Source organism: Callionymus lyra, chromosome 4 (genome assembly GCF_982586985.1).
Source record: "Callionymus lyra chromosome 4, fCalLyr1.hap1.1, whole genome shotgun sequence".
In the NCBI taxonomy this organism is placed as follows: Eukaryota; Metazoa; Chordata; class Actinopteri; order Syngnathiformes; family Callionymidae; genus Callionymus; species Callionymus lyra.
In genome coordinates, this window is record NC_141821.1 from 13,889,071 (window position 1) to 13,913,907 (window position 24,837).

The following is a 24,837-nucleotide window of genomic DNA, read 5'->3' on the forward strand; positions in this document are numbered from 1 at the left end:
AAAAATAGCATGTAATGTTTTGTTAGAACAGTTTTTCATAGGAAATTTTTACAGAGACCGCCATCTAGTGGACTCTGAAAACGATCACTGCTTCTTAGTATAACTCCATGAAGCTTCTTAGTATTACTCCATGGGGCATCATAGTATTTCTACATGAGGCTCAGTAGTATAACTCAATGAGGCTTCGTTCTGTAATATTACTCCATGTGGCTTCGTAGTATTACTCTAAGAGGCTTCGTTCTGTAATATTACTCCATGTGGCTTCGTAGTATTACTCTATGAGGCTTCGTACTGTAATATTACTTCATGAGGCTTCGTAGTATTACTCCATGAGGCTTTGTTGTATTACTACATGAGGCTCAGTAGTATTAATCAATGAGGCTTTGTAGTATTACTCCATGATGCTTCGTACTGTAGTATTACTCCACAAGGCTTCGTGCTATTACTGCTTGAAGACCCGATGTCTGGAGTAGTAAAACTAAGCTGCCCCAAGGTTGCGGTCAAGCCTTCATATGAAAATAGATCTGGTCTAGAAAGGCGCTTTACAAATAACTATTACTTACTTACTTATTTACTTAATAAATATTGCACATTACAATCTGGTGTCTGGTGTTATATAGGTATATGGAAGGGTATTTAAAAGAGTTACTTATAATAATAATAATAATAATTTTATTTATGGAGCACTTTTTAAACAGTAGTTACAAAGTACATTACATAAAAGTTAACAATTTGGAACTTAACAGTTAAAAATGACACAAGACATTAAAACAGCAGAGTAGTAAAACAAGATAAAACAACACGTGTTCCATTCCAGGAAAATACTATAAAATAAAATGAAAAAACACTGCAAATAAGGAGAGTAAAAGCACATTGATGAATCCAGTGAAGGGTTAAAGGGCGACATCATAACAAGCCAGACTGTAAAAGTTTGTTTTCAAAAGAAGTTAGTCACCTTAGTAATCAACTAGTTAGGTTACAGTCACTACTGCTCTAGAGATTCAGAAGCCGATTGATTAAAAAACAACTCAACACAGGAGTTTATTTTTTAACGGAGACGTAATTCTAATCAGTGCGTTAAACTCACCGTCGCTCTTCAATTGCACTGTTAGATCTTCATCATAAAGCGCGGACAGATAAGTGGAAATGTTTGTTTTTTTTAGACACATTTATACGTTTTTTTTTATGCTAAATTGAGTTAAAGTCACTCATGGAGTTCTCTCTAATTGGTAGCAGCTGGTGTTACCTGCTGCTGACAACATTTGTCATTTTAATTGGTGAAGGCAGCGACCGCGACGCTGCAACCTGAATCCTTCCTCTGCTGCTTTGTGCTAATGGCGATAAGATTCCACGTCTGCACACTGTGACCAAATATTGTTCCACCTTTGCACACGGAGCAACAATAGTGTTCATTACTCAACAACTAACAATTTGAAATTCTTTTTTAGAGTTTTTTTGAAGGATTTTGAGTATAGCACATTTTTTTTATGGTTTGAGTTAATCCGAGGTGTATTCATTTTTCTCTCTTAATCTCCTTTTTCATTCAATTTATTGCTGTTGACATCCCTGACGGAAATGTTTGCGTTTAGTACAGCAAGACGGCCATCTTGGAATTGGGCCTTCAGCTACAAAGACATGAGGCCTGGTGCACTTTAAGATTATAACAAGCTCTCCAAAAAACATATTTTTATGCTGTCACTTAAAAAAAAAATCAAACTCTCATCCCAGGTATGTTTCCTTTTCCTGAGTATACATCACATTACCTTGAAGGTAACACATCTCGTCGTCTGGTTCGTTTCCACACATTCTTAAAACGGAATAGAGCGTTTTAGAGAGCTGGTTTTCGGAAATGAGTTGCATCTTCAGTCTCTCTTTGTGGAGTCAGGTGTACACTCCAGACGTTAAAGGAGCAGTGAATGCATCACAAATGAAGCCTCCGGTGTGCAGATTTACATTTCCTCGTCTCTTTAATGACCCCTGTCTTAAACACTTCTGCTCATCATTCATCGAGTCACAGCCGAGACGAGGAGGCAGAGCTGTGTGGTTGTACGCATAAATGGGAGAGTATTTTTTTTCGGTAGTTACCGTACGACTTTTCCAAAGGAACAGATCTTTCTCTTTGACTATGTTGCACGGATCCTACGCTGCGAAGTTGAAAGTCATATCATGCACGTCAACACTCACAGGTAAAATTATGAATTTTTATTAAAAATGTTGTGACCTTGGCCATGAATATTGTGTTACATATTGTCCTTTCTTTGTTTGAAGGCATTAAAAGAAAAACCTGTGGCAGGTGACGGACACATGAGACACTGGGACTAAATCCAGCGTACAGGAAAAACCTTTTACTGTGACGGAATACAGCTATATTATTAAGTCTGTTTCTCCCTCATCAGTGATTTAGATACAACTCTCTCTCTCTCTCTCTCTCCCTCTATATATATATATATATATATATATATATATATATACATACAGTATATGTCTATATGTGACATACCTAATGTAGCATACTGTCATTCCCTTTAATATCCAAGTCTGGTAGCCACGAAGAGGTAGTGGGTTTTTTTCTGTGTTCAAAAACACTAAACAAAAAGACACCATAATCCATTCCATAACTGTCAACACAAAGACAATTGTATGTGTTCAGGTTCCGTCTTGGTCCATTTGTTGACACTTAATCTCTAGTTTTGAATCTCAGTAAACTTAACCATTAAAACTCAGATCATAGAATTGTGTATATTTGTTTTCAATACCACCCAACCACAGCTTGATGAAATGATAATGTCTTAGCCCACGATACTCTGTACTTGTTGTGGTCCTGAATTTGAAACTTTAACCTTTAAAAACTTGAAGAAACAGAGTACTACAGAGTATTACAGTCATTGAGCGTACACATAATGCAAAAAAATATTACTTTATGATGAGTTGGTGACCTCTGAATCATACTTTACGCTTGTCCTCGTACCATTTCTGACAAATTGGATGATATTTTAAGTATCCTGTGACTTTATTGGACTAACCTCAGGAAACAGAAGAAGCTTTTCTCCACTGAACAGACATCCTTCCTCGGAGTGCTCAGAGTCCCTCGCTGTCACCATTACCATGTCTCTTCACTCTGCAACATTAATGTTGTTCTTAAGTAGCAAAAGGAAAGGGTTGTTTTATTCCTCCTCCACCTGAAAAATTGATTCAATGCTTCCATGCCAACCATTTATATTTGTCTAAAGGGGCCCGCTTTTTACCCTTTCTACTCTTCCCATCATTGTTTCCTTCATATTTAATCTTCTCATGTAGCTTCTACAGTCTAATGCGATTTTTTTTAAATAATATTTTTATTCAGTCCATATTATACTCCAGATAATTTGCTGATTTTTTTTGATGTATAAAGTACCTGCCCTTCCCGGCTGTCATTTCTCTCCCACATTCCCTCCAACGTGGTCCCACATGGCCGACCATCCAGTCCCACAAGAAACTTCTGACTAGCCACGTTCTTCAAACATCACGCTGCAACCAAAGCATGGCAGGATGACAGATAGTCCCTTCAATGTATAGTGACAAACAAATTAGTGCAAAGATGCTTCTCGCTGCATACCAGATGTGATGGGCTCCGTGGTACGGAACAGCTGATGAAAAACTGTCCACGACCCATCTGTGCTTCGCCGGAACCGTTCGTGCAGCAATTTGTGCTGAACAAAGTAGTGCAAACAGCCCGTCTGATTATACGTGTCATGATCAGAGGAATCGGACGCCGTTGAGGAAGATCACCTGTTCGCCTGCACTTGTGCTTGTCGAGTCGGGAGAATATTTGTCAGGACGAGTCGCGATCGAAAAAAAACACAAAGCATCTAACAACACCTGCACATTTAATTAGATAAATAAATAAAATGTTTGCTTTTTCATTACAAATTATTGGAGCTAAGAGCAAAATATTGTTGCAAGGACAAGGACACACACAAATACACTTACATAAACAAACACGTATAATAACACATTTGAATACACATGCAAACACAAACACACATTATCACACAATTGCATGCACACATTAACACACAAATCCTCACATCACTCCTTACATCACACCTCATTACATCACTGATCTGATCCAGCCTTACACCCCAGCTCGGGCTCTGAGGTCTGTGGATCAGAATCTACTTATGGTTCCTGAACACGCCTCGGACCAGAGGAGAGAAATCTTTTCAGGCTGTTGCTCCTAAGCTTTGGAACGATCTTCCTCTCTCTCTGCGCTTGATGGATCTACTGACTCCTTTAAGAAACATCTTAAGACGTTTCTATTTGTTCAGGCTTTTCCTTGATTTTCTGGAACTCCTGTGTTGTTCTCAGTATTATCTTGATCTTTAAAGTATGTACTTTTTTTTTAGTATTGTTTTGATTGTTTAAGCGCTTTGTGACCCTGGTCTCGAAAAGCGCTATATAAATAAATATTACTTACTTTCTTACTTACTTACAAATACACACACATGCAAGAACACACGGTTACACATGCAAACAAACAGAAACACAATTACACACACACATACATACACAAACACACACATACATACATGCATATACACACCCAAACAAACATAAAAACACTCAAATAGACATGCACATACACATACTCACACATTAATTCACAAACGTACACAAACAAACACACATATAAATAAATGCATACGAATCAAGAAAAACATTTTCCGTGAATTAAAGCATATTCTCGCACTGACTCTATGAGTTTGTTCTTTATATTTCGAAAAGTTGGAATCTAATCGGCAGCTTTTATCAGCTTTTTTGGGCTGAAGGGAAAAAAAAGAGATCAAAGAAAAATACATTTTTCTTTTACAAAATATGTTGCCAGATGACAGGGTTTGATGTTGTGTTATGGATGAACTATAAATAAAAAACTAAGTTAATACAAAACTCTGCAACGAGAATTCTGACCTGCTGTAGTAGAAGAACTCACATTTCCCCGATCCTTAAAACTCTTCACAGTATCAATTTTAAAATTCTGGCTCTTACTTTCAGATCTATTCATGGTCAGGCTCCTCCTTACATCAGTGATCTGATCCAGCCTTACATCCCAGCTCGGGCTCTGAGGTCTGTGGATCAGAATCTACTGACGGTTCCTGAATACCTCTCCCTCGGTGTTTGATGGATCTACTGACTCCTTCAAGAAACATCTTAAGACATTCTTATTCGTGCAGGCTTTTCTCTGATTTTCTTGGACTCATGTGTCCGTCTTATGTGTCTTGATCTTTTAAAGCACGTATTTTAATTGTTGTTGTTGTTTTTAATTTTTTAATCTCTTTGTGGCCCTGGTCTAGAAAGGCGCTTTGCAAGTAACCATTACTTACTTTTTAACTTAACAACTTAAAAGGGGGCTTTTGATATAAATCAACAAATATTAAGGCAAGAAGAGAAGTCAATAATAAGCTTCTTAAAAGCAGTGAAAATAATGTAAAATATTCCCGAGTATATTAGTGAAGGAAGACACTAGTGGCATTGGAGGGGGAGAATACAACGATCATAATGAGGAACACAATAGATAAAGCAATCTAAAAACAAGAAAAGTAATGAATAAAAAGACTAGCCCAGGATTAGGAACACGTCAACTTGGGAATTAGCATATTACAACTAGTAGTGGTGGAGATAGAGAGGAAAGACAGGACAGGACTTCAGTCTAACATGTGCAATGATTGACTGTGTGTGAATCCATGTCATAAACAGATGAATAATTTAGCAATTTGAGGCGGAATATAATTCCGAGAGTTGGCTGGATGTGACTTCTTGGCCTGGTTTGCTCGATAACAACTTGAATTCCAATGTTCCTTTTGCAGTTTCAAAATGAAATTCCAAGGATCACGACATCTATATTAATGACCAACAAACCTCCAGGACGACAGTAAGAGACAGCCTAACCTACATTTAGTCTCTTAATAAGGCATCAGAATCCACGGTTGATTCATGGTTTGACGCGGAATATGACTCAGTTTTGACACGCCGACCTTCTTTGACTTCAAGCTAATCTTATGCATAGACATTGGTTTCTTGGTGAGGCGAGTATCTATCGCGTCATCTCTTTTTTAATCTCATCCTAAGATCTCACCCATGGTCCAGACTTGTGCAAGACTCTGTATGTGAAGTCCCACCTCAATATTGCCTTCGACACACCTCAGGATTAAAGCGGAAGTGCGCCGAAAATACCTGCTTGTCACTCGTCACCGGTCCAGCTCACCTTCTTCTTGCCCTTTAATGACCGATGTCGTCGTCGGCCCCTAATAAACAAGAAGAGAAAAAGTAATGGAGCCGCTGGTGATAAACTGGAGAATGGCAGCGTGTCAGGAGGACGCCTCGCTCGCTGACAGAAAGCTGGATAACGGCGGGAGAGAGATGAGCGGAAACACACAGAGAGGCAGCGACGTTCCTGACCTGCTTACTGTCATTACGCCGCTGACTTATCTTCCGTGCTCCGCCGTGTAAATACACTCCAGTTCTTGTTATCAAACGAGCGAAGCAACAAACCCCATCCAGGTTTGAGTCGTCGGCTTGTAAATGAGTCATTCTCATGGTTGACAGCACACATTAATATTCTGTGGAGCAGGGAAGCAAGTGCGCATTAAATCTGCAATTTATCTGCTGGTAATCGTGATCTGTGCCCAACTTTGGAAGAAATGTCATGTTTGCTTTTAATTGCCTGAAGCTATTCAGAGAAGGAAGATGTTTTACATATTTTTATTGCCGCTCCAGCCTCTATTCTTCCGGGTCGTTTATAGCGAAACTAAATGCTCGTGTGTGAGACGCTCAGAGCTTTTGACTTCTTTCACGGAAGCTTTTTTATCCTTCAAAAACCAACCGCATTGTTCAGACGCCGCTTATACCAGTGCAAAAAGCTTCTGCAGTCCAACTCAACACGACCCACAGGCAGCATATTTTTTTCATTGAAGGTGCAGCACGCCGGAAATTAAAGAAACATGCTGGGAAAAGTCTTTTTCTGGTTCAAAAGTAGACTTGTGTACCAAGCAGACGAGTGGGATGACATTAAAAAGCTTTTATCAGGGAACTGCTCTCAGTTCCTGCTCAAAAAGTAAGTCCGTGAGGGAGAAGTGGGAGAGAAGCTGTAACGTCTGAAGAGAGAAGCTGATCTAGCTTTGCATCCAGAAGTGTTTTCAGTGTATGACAGATATTATAAAACAGATTAACTATTGTTTTTAAACATGATTCTAGAGCAAAATAAACTTTCTTTGTCCAGGATAACAGCCCAACAAATACAGATATTGTATTTGTATTTTATAAATGTTCTATAATCTTGTTTCAAATATGATTTAAAACTATTGTATCACAGTGCATCTGTTATACAAATAGCTGTAAATAAGATAATGTTACATTTAAAAAACATTTACCCTTCTTCTAAGATTATCTTAATGCATTCAATTGTGCTGTGTGGTGAAGCTTTGTTTCATTTCATATGTTTGTTTTGGGACAAAATGTGTCTGGTCGTGAGTTATAATAGTGTCAAAACATTTAATATTGAATTTAGAATGCTAAAAAATAAAATAAATTAATATTGAATTTGGTAAAATGTTGTTATTGTAATTAGAATACCAAACTCAAATTATACATTTTAAAAATAAATATTCTTGTGGGGTTTTATTCAATTAAATGAATTACAAAACTAAACTATTTCAACCATCCAAATATAGACATTATTTTATTCAATAAAACAAGCAAAAACCTTTAAAATATAATTCATTTAATTAAAGTTTTCAATAAAAAGAAATACAACCTTTCAAAATTGAAATTCTTGGACTTAAATTATCATAAAAAATGATTCCTTGTTTAAAAGAAATAGTTTAATTTATTAATTTAACTACTTAATATTCTAACACTGATATACTTACATATAAAACCTGTACTTGCTAACTACAAACCGTAGACTTCATGGTTCCTTTGGATCTAGACTTAAACCTAGGAAATAAACCCTTGTTTCAAAAGTGTCTTCAATGCTTGATTGGTATGGATTTGGGTTTTTCAAAATGAGTTGCCCTTTAAGTGTTCAAAACAAAAGAAAACAACACATTTCAACTTAGTTTTTCCTGTCCTGTTTGCATTTATAATCACGGGTAGCCAGAGAAAGTCAGACCTTTCCACCTTAAACCATCCTAAACATCATCCCTAGTCCCTCATGTTCACAGCTATGAAGCGACAATGTTATCTTCCTCGTCTCTTCTCATCCTCTACATAGGTTAGGTTAGGTTGGGTAGAACTTTATTGAAATTGGGTTTTTTTCCAAATTATCCACAGTAAATACAGAAATTAGATAAAAGATGAAAAATAAAAATAAAATAAGAACAAGAAGAGAAAAGAAGAGAAAAAAGAGAAATAACAAGATGATACAATCTAAGTCTAAAGATAAAGATAAAGAACATAGAAAGACATCCATTCTAATGTGTTTCCGTCTCTCGTCCATTTGGTTCTGGCCTCCCTCCAAACTTCTCTGCATGAATCCCTAGAAACAACTAGTTTCTGCTCATTTTTTAACGATATCCTGAGTCATTCATCCGCACCTCAGCTCCATCTTCTGACCCTGCCTGCACTCTCTTCTTCACCTCTGTGAAACGAATCCTCTGTGCTGAATACTTTCGCTACATTTACTGAACTTGCAGATTTGTTCTGATAATTCAGAGGCAAGAAACAACAAATGATTTTCACCTCACCGGGTAATGAGCATCACAGCCAGCTGCCGTGGAACACGTAATTCTTCATCTACCGACGGTCGAGGACGTAACATGCTTTACGTGCATTTGCTCGGTAAGTGCTGGTGAGACCGTAAGCAGCCTCTCATTTAGAGGCTTTAAGGGCTTTTCAGTCCGGGTCTTGCAGAGGAATTAAGAAGACAAGCAGCAGAGAATGATTTCCCCGAGCGCCTGTTTCAATAGTGTCTCCCTTCACTCAGCTGACCCACTCGTTATGCTGAGCCACGGGGAAATCTGATTGGGCTCATTACCCTCTCCTCAGAACCGATACAGAGAAGGGGGAAAAGATTCTCGGGGACACTATGGGAGTGTGTGGGCCACCTGCTCTGGCTCTCCCTACCTAACCTGTCTCCGTGTGAATTTGCACAGTGGAGACAAATGAGTGCCGTCTCTTCCCCCGCCTGTGTCACGCTGCAGCCAGAGACGGACGTGGTGAGACTCGATTGGTGGGCATTGTCGCATTTATTCACGCTGCAGGTGTATGTGAAGGGGTGGAGAGGAGATACCGTGAAGGACGCGTAAGGTTGCAGATTCCACATCAGCAGGATTTTGTTCTAGTCCCTTTGAAGTCAGCTTTTGGGGAAAGATTTCTTCAAAGTCACCTGATTTCCAAATGAATGCAATTATAGTTAAAACGTCAAGTCTTTCTGATGCAGTGTTTATCTATACATTTGAAAATTAGATTTAATTCAATGTAGAATACTGATCTGAAGTGAAGGTTTTCATGGGAAGAGCAACCCCACTTGGTCGAGGAAAATAATGGTTAAATTTGAGGTCATTTTTATTTTAATACCATACGTATTACATATATACGAAACTCTGGTTATATCCCCTGATGATAAAGTTCCAGAGATGAGTCAGTACTTGAGTGACTTAGGTCAGTGTGTAAAACTGAGCCTGAGAAACCTGGGTGTTGACACGCTTCCGGACCAGAGGAGAGAAATCCCTTCAGTCTGTTGTTCCTAAGCTTTGGAACGATCTTCCTCTGAGTTTGATGGATCTACTGACTCCTTCAAGAAACATCTGAAGACATTTTTATTTGTGTTTTTTCTTAACTTTCTTTGGGCTGCTGTTTTTGTCTCTGTGTTGTCTTGACCTTTTAGAGCTTTTTAATTTGGAGGTATTTGTATTGCTTTTGATTATTCGAACGTTTTTGACCTTGGTCTAGAAAAGCGCTTTATAAATAACTATTTCTTACTCACTTACATATAAATTACATTTCTAGAATTTTTATCTTTGTAAAAAGGCACAAAGAGAGGCAGAAGACACCACTGAAGGTATTGCTCTTTATAGTTGTTTTTTCTTTTTCTTTTATACACCGGCCTCCGAGGTATTGCAGCTAATATCATTTATAGCAACGATAACACAATTGAATTCACATTAAAACGTTTTTGGAAATGGATTGCCTTTGAAGCTGATTTTGATGAAAATGTTCCAAAGTAAGTGCTTGTAAATAGATATGATAGCTCTGAGGAGTCTAAAAAATAAATAGGACGTCAAGTTTAGGATCAATAAAGTTCTACCTAACCTAAGTGTTTAACCATATTATTTTTTTCAATAATAAAAGGTAATGTATCCCCTGGTATTGTCCATCACACACCTCCAACAGTAAATAAAAGGCTAAAATGTGCTTCCAAGGTTGAACCAGCAACACTCGGTCCACACAGCTGACTCATGCTTGTGCTCGTGTCCGCATTTACTGAACCCATCATAAGACGATCAGACGGAGCATTTAGCGGATGACCTCAGAATCCACAGCAGCCAACAGTTGATTCAGCACCGGCTACTGAAAACATGATACTTTCTGCTCAATTGCTTCTTCCAAGAAGTGAATCAGCTGGGCCAAGGAGAGAGAAAGAGAGAGAGAGAGAGAGAGAGAGAGAGTACTCTTTTTTTTCTCCTCTGCTTTTCTTATAATCGTTTCCTACTTATACCACAGGCTTACGTTGAGAGCCTCAGTACCTTTTACCTGCCATGACCTGAAAGATCCCTGTGGAGGCATTTCCTTTAACTTTCTGACTCACCGACACTCATTATAAGAATATAATTACATGCATTTAAATTGTGTTCTTTAAGATTTAAACACGTAGCTATAATGGTAACAGGACAACAGGATTTTATTGAATTAGTGTTAAAAACTGGACTTACTGTAAAAGAGTTTTCTGCTCATAAACCCTACTTTTAGTCGAGGAGACATCACTGAAACATCTCAATATATCCACAACAAGTTTATTGAGATTTTGCTAGTTATGATAGTCACTATTATATTATAACTATTATAACTATGATTAACTTCACCATGGAATCTTGGAAAAGTGTTCTTGGGAAAAAATGCTTAAATTAACTAAAATATGTGAATGTCAAATGCCTCAAAACCAAATCCATAATAAATATAAGCTTTTAAGCATAGTTTCCTCTTAATATGTGCAGTTAATTAGTGGACACTGTGATTTTAATAAAAAAGTGTCACAACTTTTTTCTGTCATTTCACCGTCCTGTTTAAGTTGAAAAAGTTTCTTCAGTGCTTCTTCCTCTGACTAATTGCTGTAAAGATTTTTGATGGTCACTCACAGAATCTTTGGGCAGGTCTTGCAGACAGTTAACTAGTTAAGTTGGTTAGTTAAGTTGGCTTGAATAGTCAAAAGAAATGATGTGATATTGTTGCCTTTATTGTGCTAAATATCTTTGAATTAAATGCTCAAAAACCCAATAAGAACTGCTTAAGACGGAAATGTCAAGGCAATTAAAACACAAAAGTTTCTTGAATACCATGTCTATTATTTTTGTCCCTGTTGAGGTGCCATACAAAACTGAACCAAGTTGACCCATGTGTGAATTGTAATGTGTTATCATATGACTCTCAGTGTTGCTGAGTGATTTTTAATTCAATTCAATTCAATTTTATTTAAAGTGTTATCATAACAAAGTTATCTCAAGACACTTTACAGTGGAAGTAAGACTACAGTGGAAAAAGGAAAAACAGATCCCAGCAACTCAACAATGAGTAAAGCACAGTGTGGCATTGGCGAGGTAAGATTTCCTTTTAGAAGGCAGAAACCTCAAGCAGAACCAGACTCATTGTAGACGGCCTCCTGCTGTGACCGGCTGAGAGGAAGGATGTTGTCTCCAGGATGAATTGAGAGAATTGTCGAAGCCAGATAAATTTAAGCGAGCATGCTGTTTTTGAACTCTGAGTGGCTCATCAGAAATGTTTTGGTACTCGAATCAACCTGAACTGAAACATAAAACGAAATTGAAGTGGAGGAGTTCAAGAGTGTGTCATCGACAAACCTTTTGGATTTATTAATGTTTATGTCAATCTTTTTTTTTTCACCGGTGCTTCACACTTGTTCAAATCCTGAGTTGACAATTGTGCTTGAACCGGTTTAATTTTGACACTATTTTCACAGACTAACCTTCAGATTAAAATAAAATACGTCTCACAAGTTTTGAACGAGATGTTCCCATATAGAGTTTGTATTTCTTATTAGTTTGCATGCTTGTTTTGTGGAATAAACTCAACCAAAACATGTTTCTTGATGTGTCAAGAGTCAGAGACTATTGTTGCTTTGGCAAAAATCTGGTCTTTCTTGAAACACACACCAGACAGTAGTAATCAATAAAACAGAAAAACAAAAAAATTAAATAAAAACGTCTTTGCCTGGTAACAAATATTGTCATTAGTCCACATTTAATGTTACATTTTTTTTCTAGGAATACAGTTAGAAATTGGCTATTTTAAATCAACTTTCCAAACCAGTCAAAACTTTGGTAAAACCCCTTATAAGATCTGTTGTACATACATATAGAAAACACCATCGTATATAGAAATATGTCGTTGTTTAGGTGTAAACGCCCACTATTTATGTTTATTGTGTAGCCAAGGTTACAAGCCAAAGCGTGGCGTATGGGTTTTGCAACACCACCCGCCTCTTATTGACAACATTCTACGTGGTTGTACACTGTGATAACTGATTCGAGAGGCGCGCTGCACCTACTGCCGCATCGGCTTAAACCATATCTGAGTGCCCAGTGGGCCTCTTGACTTGGCAGACGCTGCCGAGTGGGTGGCATGGATCGTCAGCCAAACAGGATTATCAAATAAATATACATGTTCTGTGTTCCGGTGAGAGTGTTAAACTCCCCCTCCCGAGTTCACTGTGTTCACCAATTTCACGCCGATGTTCGTCCTTCACAGCGAGGGATCGGGACGTACACAAATATCCCTGTTGTAGCAGTCGATTGGCTATTAAACACATCGGATTTGCCTCTTTTGTAAGTAATAAGTAAGGGCGATGTTTTAACTGTAAATTGGCCCTCAGGGGGCTAAAGAACAATATGGACTGATTTGAAGCGGTCTGCATAATGACCCCGCCGGCTGAGGGAGTTATTCAGGGGCAAATTGCTGCTTGTGTCGAGCTCGGGTATATAATTAGGTCAGAATGCAAATGATGGTATTGTGAGTCCAGGAGAATGTGCTTCAGCCTCGGTGTTTAGAGTGAATCCGTGTGTGTCCGGGTGACTCATGGAGCCCCTCTAGCGCTGAAGAGCCGAGAGAACCCCGGGGCCAAGCTCATTCACAACCTCGTGAGCTTATCAAAACATGTTTATTGCTCTGTAATGTGCCGACCAATTTATGCAGCTGTTTGGTTCAGTCTGCGCTCCTGACCGGCGGCTTCACCGACTTTTCCTCACAAAGTTCCTCGGCTTAACTTTCAGCTTCCTTTTCCTGCACCTTTTATTGATCATTAGCTGATGTTCGGAACAAAGACAGGGTGTAATTAAGGAGCCTGACGGGCCTGTCAATTCAGCTCAGCGCCGCACGAAGAGCCCCAGACCGAGCGATCGGCCTAATAGGGCTTCACACTGTAAACAACACGCACACCTGGACAGCAGCACACTCGGGGGACAAAACTGTCAGCAAGTTAGCCAATAAGAAATCACCGATAGTTTTAACCAACATCCTCCTGCCTGTGCTCTGGTCGCCCTCACCCACTCCTGTTTTGGGCCGGCGCCGATCTGCATCCGTGATCGATGAAACTATCGAAACACCTCCGTGTCTGACCTTCTTGTTTGACTCGGTGTGTCTCTTGTCTCTCGCAGAGAAAGTCAGTATGCTGTCGGCATTGATCGCTCCCTTCAAGTACATCAGCCCCGGGAGCAGCAGCACAGAGGACGAGGACAGTTCGAGTAAGACACGTCTTCTGATTCTTCTAACACGGCATTGATCACCGTCACCATTTCTTTCACCACCATCGCCCATTTCATACGGTTTGATCGAAAACATTTTTTCTGGTCAGATTATATAGGTTTAGAGAGCAATCTCCATGGACAATGATGTTTTCTGATGATAAAGTGATATAACAATGAGAAAGGCATCTTTGTATTTTAGTTTTGAACCACACCTCATAACACATACAATTATTTAGAATGTGCCTAGAAATTAATGCCAAATTTGTAAAAAAAACTAGAAATTTAAGTGATATTTCTTAAAAAATTCTATAAATGTTCATTTGCGAATCACTGATATGACTTAATTTATATATGCATGTTATGCGTTTGTATTTTAAACAAATCATTTCAAAACCAGAATCAGTCAACGAAACTTGGAATGCTTTACTGCAGTAGTTCCCCAACCCTTTCCAACTCAAGGCTCACTTTGAAGTCTCGAAAAACTTTGCGGCCCTCCTCCGACCCCATAAATACGAAGGCATTATAATGCGTTCTCTTTTCCTTGTCACATGTATAATACTCAAAGGAAAGACAAAATAATGAAAATAATATTTAATATCATTTTAAACTTAATACGTTTTAACATTTAAAACATGTGTATTTTTATTTTTGTATAATTACATCGACCCTCCCACAAAAAATATATACCATTTTGGAAATGATTTTGCAGCCCACTTGCAATACCTTCAGGTTGGGAATCACTGCTTTACAGCATGTTAATGTCAGAACTGGTGCCGTTGTAGTACCAAGAATCATCCCTATCCTTTAACCCCACTTTAACAGATTTTTTTTTTTTTTCATTAAATATTTTCCTTCTGTTAAGTGACTGATGTTATCATTCCTATAATAGGGACACTTTGTTTAATTCTCATCCGAGATCCTTAACACTACACCACCTCTTCGTTTGTAGATGTGAAGAAGTCATACCGGGATTAAAGTATGGAAATAACTACAAACTTGCTTCTCATTTCCTCTCACTGTGTGTGTGTGTCTTGTCCAATCAGCCCCCGCGTTCTAAATAGGATTGATGCTCTGCATTGGCCACAGGGAATGACGCTTTCTCACTTCATGACACAGATTCCAAACCAATTTGGAAACAGATTACAGAATGATTTGGCAGATATTCTCCCCATTTAGAGGGGATTTGTATGTGTTTTTTTTTGTTTTTTTATAGGACTTAAATGTGATGAAGCCCTGAGGTATGAAGTGGTCTCAGCAAAAAAAGAGATGATTGCAGATTTGTTCATTATTATTTCATTGTGTATCAAGTGATTCAATCTTGCTGTTGAGATTTTCTTGATTCATTTTGTTCTAGCCGAGACAAATGGAATTGTGCTTAATAATAGTTTTCACCCCAGTCCTTTTTTTTTCCCATTACAAATGGAAAATAATGGTATTTTCTGATGTTACTTCAGGTACCAGCAGTGCGGAGGTGAAAGAAAATCGAAACGTTGGTAACCTGGAGGAGCGTTCCATCGGAAATGTCGACTGCCAGTCGTTATTCTGCTCCGACTCCACGAGAAGTGGGGGCTCGGGCCTGAAGAGGAAGCGGCCACTTGAGGAAGACAACAACGGCCACCTTTGCCAACTGCGCCTCATCTATAAGAAGCTGTCCTGGTCCGAAGCTCCCAAGAACGCCCTGGTGCAGCTGAACGAGCTGCGCCCGGGCCTGCAGTACCAAATGGTGTCACAGACGGGTCCAGTCCACGCACCTGTTTTTTCCATCTCCGTGGAGGTCAACGGGCTGACCTTCGAGGGGACGGGTCCCACGAAGAAGAAAGCGAAGATGAGGGCGGCGGAGCTCGCTCTCAAGTCCTTCATCCAGTTCCCGAATGCTCCTCAGGCTCACGTCGCCATGGGAAACATAGTGAACCCGTCGGCCGACTTCACCTCCGATCAGGCCGACTTTCCCGACACGCTCTTTAAGGAATTCGAAGCTTCACCGTGCGCCGACGGCCTGTCACTCTGCGAATCCACGGCAGAGAGTGAACTTTTGTCCAGCGAGCTCCTCAGACATGGACGCTTGCTCCGCCATACTCTAGACCTGATGGTGCAGGCTCAGCACAGACTGGGGGGGATCGTTCCGGAGCCCGAGGCCCCGAAGAGCCCGGTCGCCTTGCTCAACGAGCTACGCCCGGGCCTCCGCTACGCTTGCCTCTCCGAGCGGATCGCCGGCCGGCGGCTAAGGAATTTTGTCATGTCGGTGAGAGTGGACGGCCGGGTGTTCGAGGGCTGCGGTCGCAGCAAGAAGCTGGCAAAGACTCAGGCGGCCCAATGTGCTCTTCAAGCCCTCTTCAACATCTCAACGGCTCCTGATGGGAGGACGAGTCTCAAAGCCAGCAGGAAGAGTTGTCCTCATTTACCTCAGGTGAGAAAAAAATATATCTTAGTCTTCAACGGCAATGGTTTTTCTTCCGTGGCTCCGCTTCCTACAGCGACATGTAATGACCAACACAGCGGGCATTCAGAGTCAAGCCAGCAAGTAATTAAGCAGCTCCTGTGATAAGATATATTTGATAGAGAAGTAGCAGGGATTGAGAGTTACCCTTACTCTGCATGTACTAGTGTAAAATCGGGAACCTGTATTTCAATTTTGACATGCTAAAGTATATATGAATGTAGTGTTGGGAAAGTTCCCTTCTTCGTGAAGTAGTTTAAAGTTCAGTTAATCATTTTTTTAATAAACTAGTTTATTTAAAAACATTTATATTATTGTTATCGCACCGCATTTCATCGTCATGAGAATAAGACAACATGCATAGTCAGCTAAAACAAAGTGTTTTTGTGGTTTTGTGCAATACAGTGTAGAATAGAATGAATTCAATAGATTACTTACTAATGTTTTCATAATCCAGGCGTTCAATCTTTAACTAACTAACTAACCAGGCAGCATTTAAAAGTAGTTTTAACCCACAGCAGCATCTGATGCGTTTAAAGTCCTGACGTGCAGATTTTATTTTTTAAGTCGGCCGTTAAAGTCTACAAAGAAATAGTACGATTTTAACATTCTCATCAACTTTGTCATTGCACTTGTTTAAATAATTATAGGACCACACCGTCTATATAAGTAAAAAATTACTTAAACCCAAATCATTCCACCCCCACTTTCTCTTGTAATATATTTGAATGAATTGCTCGACATGTTACATACCAATTACAAATACGATTTTAAAGGGTGGCGTAGTAAAGTATTAACCCTAGGTTTTTCAAAAAGGTTGTATTTTTTTTCCATTTAAATGACTTGTTACTGCAATTAAGCAATCTTTTGCTATAGGAGATGGGGAGAGCTTGGTAGAAGGATTATTTAAAAAAAAAAACATGTAAAGATGCAGATTCTTCCTCCTATCACTGCCAATAACTCATACAAAACTAGTTCAAAGTTTCAGAATATCTGACAAATGGCCATGGTATCAATTACTTATATATGAACTGCACTGTACTGAACTGTACTTGAAGTCTCGTGTGAAGTTCATTAGCAAACGCGAGTCGTTTAAGCATCATAACTTTGAAACGGAGCTCATTCTGTTCGTTCGTTTTTTTTCTCAGACGAGAGAATCATGCCTTTAATCCCCAAACGAGTTTTCCTTTGCGTCGATATGTATTTGTGGAGCTGTAATTGGAAGAGTTTTGTTTCCTCATGTGTAGCATCACAGAGACTACAAACATTCATTTCATCTGTTGCCCAAAGGAGAAAGAAAAGCAAAGAGCAAATTGACAAATAGTCCACCAAACCCAATCCCATGCTCATTTACCCAAAATATGTAACAAGCAATCAAAGCAGGCTAACTAGTTTGGGAGGAAGTTGAACAAATTGGAGAGCCTAAAGACACTGCAGTTAGATTAGCTGTCTGTTGTCAGCTCTATTTCTTTTCTGAATTTCAGAAACAAAACTGTGAAGATTCAACGACATTGGCAAATAAAAAACTTAATAGAGGTTGTTTAATTGTTGAATATTTTGGTATTGTATTTTAATATGTTTTACATCTTTCCTGAAGATCTATGGAAAGTTCTATACTTTGAGAAAAAGAAGAAAAAATCAAGTAACATACTTTATATATGCTGCCAGGTTTAATACAGAGTGAAATAAGAATCATTTGTAGTTTTGTATATTATAAATTTTGTACTTAAGACATAAAAACATAAGACATGTATGTTTCCGGGGGCTTAAAGAAATATTTGTTTTTTTGTTTTGCAAATACACACATTTTAATATTTTAGATTCAAATGGTATAATAAAGGTCATTATTATAAATTATATTACATTTCAATTTGGCATTTTCTGGTGACAATAAATACAGAAACAGAATTGGAATAAAAGTACTAAGGAGTGATTTGTTCCCTTCCATAAATAAGACAAGAACTACATATTCACACCTGTATAAGATTGCCTCACAGCAAGAAGCTTCCAGCTTTTGGCCTTTGTGTGTTCTCCCTGTGCTTAGGTTGACTCTGGTTGCCTCAGTTTCTTCCCAACTTTATTTCAGTCCAACTTTATATGTATATATAATATTTTTAAAATTTGAGTTTTTTTGTACCAAAAACATATTTTTTTGTCTTATCTTTTATTCTAATTTGGTTGGATTTTTGTTTCTTACCACATCTTTGCTGATGACATCCAGCTCTACTGCTCGTTTAATCCAACTCAGCCCCAGAGGCTGAACTGCTTATTCAATTGCTTGCTAGAGATCAAACAATGGCTACATTATTTTTTAAAAAACGGTGCCGCTAAATGTGGACAATACGGAAACTTGTGTCTTTTCGTTGGACAATTGTAACAGTTTATAGTCGTGTCTAAATGAGAATGAGCTGTAACTTGTCTGCAGACTCTGCAGCGAGAATTCTGACCTGTTCTAGTAGAAGAACTCACATTTCTCTGATCCTTGACCTTGAACTCTTCACTGGCTGCCAGTTTCTTTCAGGATCAAATTCTGGTTCTTACTTTCAGATCTATTCATGGTCAGACTCCTCCTAACATCAGTGATCTGATCCAGCCTTACACCCCAGCTCGGGCTCTGAGGTCTGTGGATCAGAATCTACTGATGGTACCTGAACACGCTTCCGGACCAGAGGAGAGAAATCCTTCCAGGCTTTTGCTCCTAAGCTTTGGAACGATCTTCCTCTCTTTCTGTGTTTGATGATCTACTGACTCCTTCATGAAACATCTTAAGACATTTTTATTTGTGCAGGCTTTTTCTTAAATTTCTCTTTGTCCCTACGTTGTCTTGACCTTTTATAGCATGTATTTTAACAGTGTTTTGTTTTCATGTACTTACTTACTTAAGTTACCTCATCAAAGAGCTAACCTTGACCCGGGTAAAAAAAGGACAAACATAAGCTTCACCCAGTGTTCTATTGACACGAGCCATATTGTGCTGTTGCACATCCCACTGGGTTTGTGTCATATTAACACTCTCTCCCTTCCTTGAAGAAATAAACTGGCGAGTGTCCTTCCCCAGAGCATGACATCAACCCAGCAATCCCGTGCGTTTGCCTGGCAGAAACTTTTTCTCTTTCTCTGCACTGCCACGCCGTCTAAAGGGATTTTAAGAGGATTTGCTGCACCCGTTTAGTTCCAGAAAGCACTCGCTTGTGGAATTTCTTGAAAGTCTGGCTGCGAGACTCGAAGGCGTTTTTTTTTATTTTCAGCGGTGTGTGAGAAGTGTTTGACGATACCAGTGGGCATGGACACGAATAAACACCATGTGTCTGCGCTGCCGCTGCATACGAGTGTTGACAGAAAATGCCGGAATCGTCTACATTCGTTCTGAACTCACTTGAGTCCGTCTTCGTGCCAAGTCTTGACTGCATGAGCGGCGCTCGACTACACTGCAGATGTGATGTGTAACGTGTGGGTGGTTGCCAGCTGTAGCCAGGGGGGGGGGGGGGTATGGAGGCGGTATGGTACTTTGCCAAATTATGTTTGCCACCGCGGTCTGTTCTCCTTCCTCGGAGCTCCCGCTGGCTGTACCTGTTGCTCAGCAGAGAGCACTGATCAGTTTACATCCCAGTGTTGAGCAGCTGACATCAGACTCGCTCATTTTTTATTCAACATTCCAACAATCCCCCTTTGGCTGAGTGAGCTATAAGAGTCACTGATAAGAAGTATTGATCATAAACCCGCGGGGGCGTCATAGCTCAGATGGTAGAGTGGTTGCCTGCAGTCCAAAAGGTTGCAGGTTCAATCCCAGCTCCAGACAAGCTGTCGTTGTGTCCCTGAGCAAGACACTTTACCCTGATTGCTCCTGATGGTAGACTTGGCGCAGGTGTGCAGCCTACTCCCATCAGTATGTGTGAATGGCTGAATTGTAATAATTCACTTTAAAGTTGACACATTTGTTGAGTTTATTTCATGTGGCTTCTACTTTGTACTTTTTGTGAATGATCTTGAGAAGTTGTAATTATATTTGAGACTTTTTTTTCTCGGTAACTTATAATAAATAAAACGTTTAAATTTAAATTAAAAGTGAGGAAAGATTGGGCAATAAGTAAACAACAAATGACTTCATTTTTTAATACAGTTTTAAAAAAATAAATACAAATAATAAATTCAATTAATTACAATTAAATCACAGTGTTAACAATTTCAATTATAATCCCAATTTTCCCTCACTTGTTAATATGCAATTGACTTAAATTGAGGATTTTCTTTTCTTTTTGCCAAAAGCCATGCAAACAATGGAATTTGTTTATATTAATTTGGTTTCATGCTGTGTATTTGAACAAGTTATTTAAAAAAAATGCGAAGGTATGTGCTGTCAAAGTGCTTTTCTAGATAAATATTTATCCAAAAATAATGATGTCATTGTACTAGTACCAAGAAAAAAGTTAAGGCCTGACCAATAGTTTTAAACCAATAGAAGAAGATCCACTTAGAAGTAAGTAAGTAAGTAAGTAAGAGACCTTAATGATGATAATGTGATTATTGGGTTTTATTCTTTTGCTTTTATCTTCTTGGCAGAACAACAAAATAAAGATCAAGTTCACGATCCACGCTAAAGTATCTCAAGATGAATAGACCGCGAGTAAATAGGAATTAACAGATTCATTTTGGTTTAAATATTATTATTTGTTGCTGTTAAATAATCAATTACAGAAAAGTACCTTTCAACACAAACTGTTGCAGAATAAGGGTTGTTTAACCTCCTACTTACATCCTATTTACTCGCGGTCTATTCATCTTGAGATACTTTAGCGTGGATCGTGAACTTGATTTTTATTTTGTCGTTCTGCCAAGAAGATAAAAGCAAAAGAATAAAACCCAATAATCACATTATCATCATTAAGGTCTCTTACTTACTTACTTACTTACTTCTAAGTGGATCTTCTTCTATTGGTTTAAAACTATTGGTCAGGCCTTAACTTTTTTCTTGGTACTAGTACAATGACATCATTATTTTTGGATAAATATTTATCTAGAAAAGCACTTTGACAGCACATACCTTCGCATTTTTTTAAATAACTTGTTCAAATACACAGCATGAAACCAAATTTATATAAACAAATTCCATTGTTTGCATGGCTTTTGGCAAAAAGAAAAGAAAATCCTCAATTTAAGTCAATTGCATATTAACAAGTGAGGGAAAATTGGGATTATAATTGAAATTGTTAACACTGTGATTTAATTGTAATTAATTGAATTTATTATTTGTATTTATTTTTTTAGAACTGTATTAAAAAATGAAGTCATTTGTTGTTTACTTATTGCCCAATCTTTCCTCACTTTTAATTTAAATTTAAACGTTTTATTTATTATTAGTTACCGAGAAAAAAAAGTCTCAAATATAATTACAACTTCTCAAGATCATTCACAAAAAGTACAAAGTTGAAGCCACATGAAATAAACTCAACAAACGTGTCAACTTTAAAGTGAATTAATACAATTCAAACATAGTTACTATAACATAATACTTGAGAATGATTTGCTTCATTCATCTATATCAATGTGCATTTGCTCTTAATGTGACAACTTTGTATTGATTGAAAAAAAGGGACATGGACGAGGTATATTAACCTTTGAATTAAATAAATTGATTTCAGAACATCGTAAACTTTATGTCACCCAATATGAATGAAGGAAAAAATGATCATGTCAGTCATTTTAATTAAATTAACCTTAATTGATACGAGCATTTGTATAGTTGTGTGTTCTGAATCACTCAGTGGTTGTTCTTTAATCCGGCGTCGTGCTCCTATTAAAGGCGGCACGGTGAAGTGAGAAAGTGCTCCAGTGATCCTGACAACCATTTTAGCGAGTGGAATGATTACCTCGCCGCTCAGGCCCTGATTGGCCAATTAATCTCTCGCAGTCAAGGGGGGGGGTGGGGGTTGGAGCGGCCTGGTGGGTCCGGTGTCGGAGGGCGAGCCGGTCCACGCGGCAGGAACCGACAGGAGGTCCAGAGCTCGGGGACCTGCACTGAGAAAGAAAAAAAAGGGAAATACTTTCATCACTCGAAATGAAAACATTGATTTAAAAGCGTTTCTGTATTTGGGTTCCTCGCGGCCTCATTAGTCGTGGCATCGCCTCGGATTAAACGTGACAAAGTGATTTGATTTAGTTATCTCTTGAATGTGGAGCGTCTCAGGCAGAGAGAGGGGATACAGTCCGGTCAAGTGGAGTCATTTCTCTGCTTCCAGAGCGGCAAATTAAATATGATTTCAGACACGTGAAGGTGACCGCTGTCAGTCGCTCAGCCTCCGGCAGATTGTTTTCTTTGTCTAATCTCTCCCACTTCTAATCTGTCTCAATATAAACAGCTGTGACAGGCTGGTCATTAATTAATATTGCCACAACAAATTAGTGACAGCGATCACCCGGCCGAGCCCTCCGTCTGAGATCCTCCAGCACCATGAGAGAGAGAAAAGAGAGAGTGTGAACGACACATCACCGAGCAGATGATTAGCAGCTTCAGAGACGTGAGAGTCTCACAGCTTCAGCGTGAACACAGTGATGGAGACACTTGTACCGACAACAACTGAACGTCAGCTGCGAACAACGGAAGCTCGAGAGTGTTGCGCTCTAATTATGAATATATAAACGGTTATTTATTCACTCGTCTGTTTTCGTGGTCTCTAGTCTGACATAATACTTTTACACCTTTCAGTTCACTATGAGTTATTTTTATTTTTTAATTGGTTTAAGAATAATGATATTCTGGCTAATTTTTACAACTTCAAGAAAGATAGACTAGAAGAATAGTTCGCTTTTAGCGACTTAGCCTGGGTGACCATATAATGAATGTCAAAAAAGAGGATACTTCCATGTAAAGTGGAGTTAAAAGTTGTTCATATTCATATTCTAATCACCTGTTCTCTATTTTTAACCTCTATTTGAACAGATGAAAGACCCATTGAGACTAAGATCTTGTTCACAAAGGTGATCTGGAAATTATATTGTAATATTCATACAATATATATATATATATATTAATTTTGCTAAGGCAGGGGACCCCAAACTTTCCCGTGTAAGGGCCACATCACTTTGCCCTTCTCTGATGGGCCAACGACATACACCTTAATGTCAATTTTATTTCCCCAAAAAAGCCACACATAACCAAAAAACCCTCTGTGGATTCTTCACAGAAAAAAAGTCAGGAAATAAATCATAACGTTTTTTGTAAAAATCCACAATCAAATAACCTTCTCTATAAATAAAGTTCTGTATGATATCAACATTCAAGGCCCCATAATGTTGATATCTTGTTCTTATTGAAGCTTGTTCTTATTTTATTTTGATTAATTTTTTATGAAAAATTGCTGTATTTTCTGTGGCTATTGGAAAAAACAATTTCCCGAATGAGACCTCCTGAGGGATCAATAAAGTTTTACCTTACCTTACCTTATCTTTCAAACCAGACCTTCTTAGGGACAAACAACTTTAGGTAGATGGAGAATATAAGAACCAAAAAAATACAGGATTGTTTTATATTTTGCTACTCTAAAAAAAAATTGTATATTAAAAAACAAAACAAAAGGCTGCTATTGTTCCAAATGTTGTATTGGGCCAAATGTAGAGGGGGGGAAAATAAGGACATATGGTTACCCTAACTTAGCTAAAATTCATAAAAACGGCTCTAAACAAATGTATTGTTTATTTCTTTTCTTTTTGTATTCATGGCTGTCTAGACAGTTTTTGATTATGCTTAATCCCAGGGACACTGAGTGGCGAAAGAAAGCTATAAAGTCAAAAGTTGTGAACCAGGATCAACATTTATTGATTATCTGGAAAGTTTTTTACCTTGAACACAATTTTGATTAAAACTTCTATTTTCTGCTATTGTGCCGAGCAATTTTTTTAAAATATACATTAAAAGTGTTTTTCATTAGCATAATGGAAAATATGTGATCGTTTACTAACTAACTAAAAAACTAGTTTTATTAATGATGATAGCTGTAAATAATGCCATTAGTCTAGTTGATGTTGTCGAGCTACATGGAAGTTTTCAAGCAAACTGACGAGGTTCACAGATGCAGTAATCAAAGCACACAAGGTGGTGAAAGAGCCTGGTTAACCCATTTGAGGTATCCCTTGTGTTGTCTCTGGGTCAAGATGACCTTATGGCCTGAAAACAAATGTGTTTGAGGTATCCCCTGTGTTGTCTCTGGGTCAAGTTGAACGACCTCCACCATTGCATATGTATTTCTGGAAGCCAGGGTGGTCGTTAATCTAACCCAGATATAACAAGGGATACCTCGAAACGCATTTGTTTTCAGGACTCCGGGTCACCTTGACCCGGGGATAACTCAAAGATTAAGACAAACTTGTCATTTTCTGCTAGAAGTAGGTGATGGTGCAGACTCTGGATGAAAGAAAGCACTCCTGAGTCGGGATCAGTCGCGTGGAAGATTG

General features: G+C 38.5%; 1 protein-coding gene across 3 annotated transcripts in view; it reads left to right on the forward strand.

Moving 5' to 3' along the window:
• Positions 1-24,837, forward strand: part of adarb2 (adenosine deaminase RNA specific B2 (inactive)) — a 166,266-nt gene that overhangs the window by 92,322 nt on the left and 49,107 nt on the right. For 2 of the 3 annotated variants that reach the window (XM_087788817.1, XM_087788818.1), the window contains exons 2-3: positions 13,863-13,949; positions 15,407-16,359. In XM_087788817.1, the coding sequence (XP_087644943.1) occupies positions 13,863-13,949; positions 15,407-16,359 (1,040 nt within the window). Of the gene's footprint in view, positions 1-13,858; positions 13,950-15,406; positions 16,360-24,837 lie in introns of all 3 variants that reach the window. The other variant, XM_087788816.1, reaches the window with a different exon arrangement.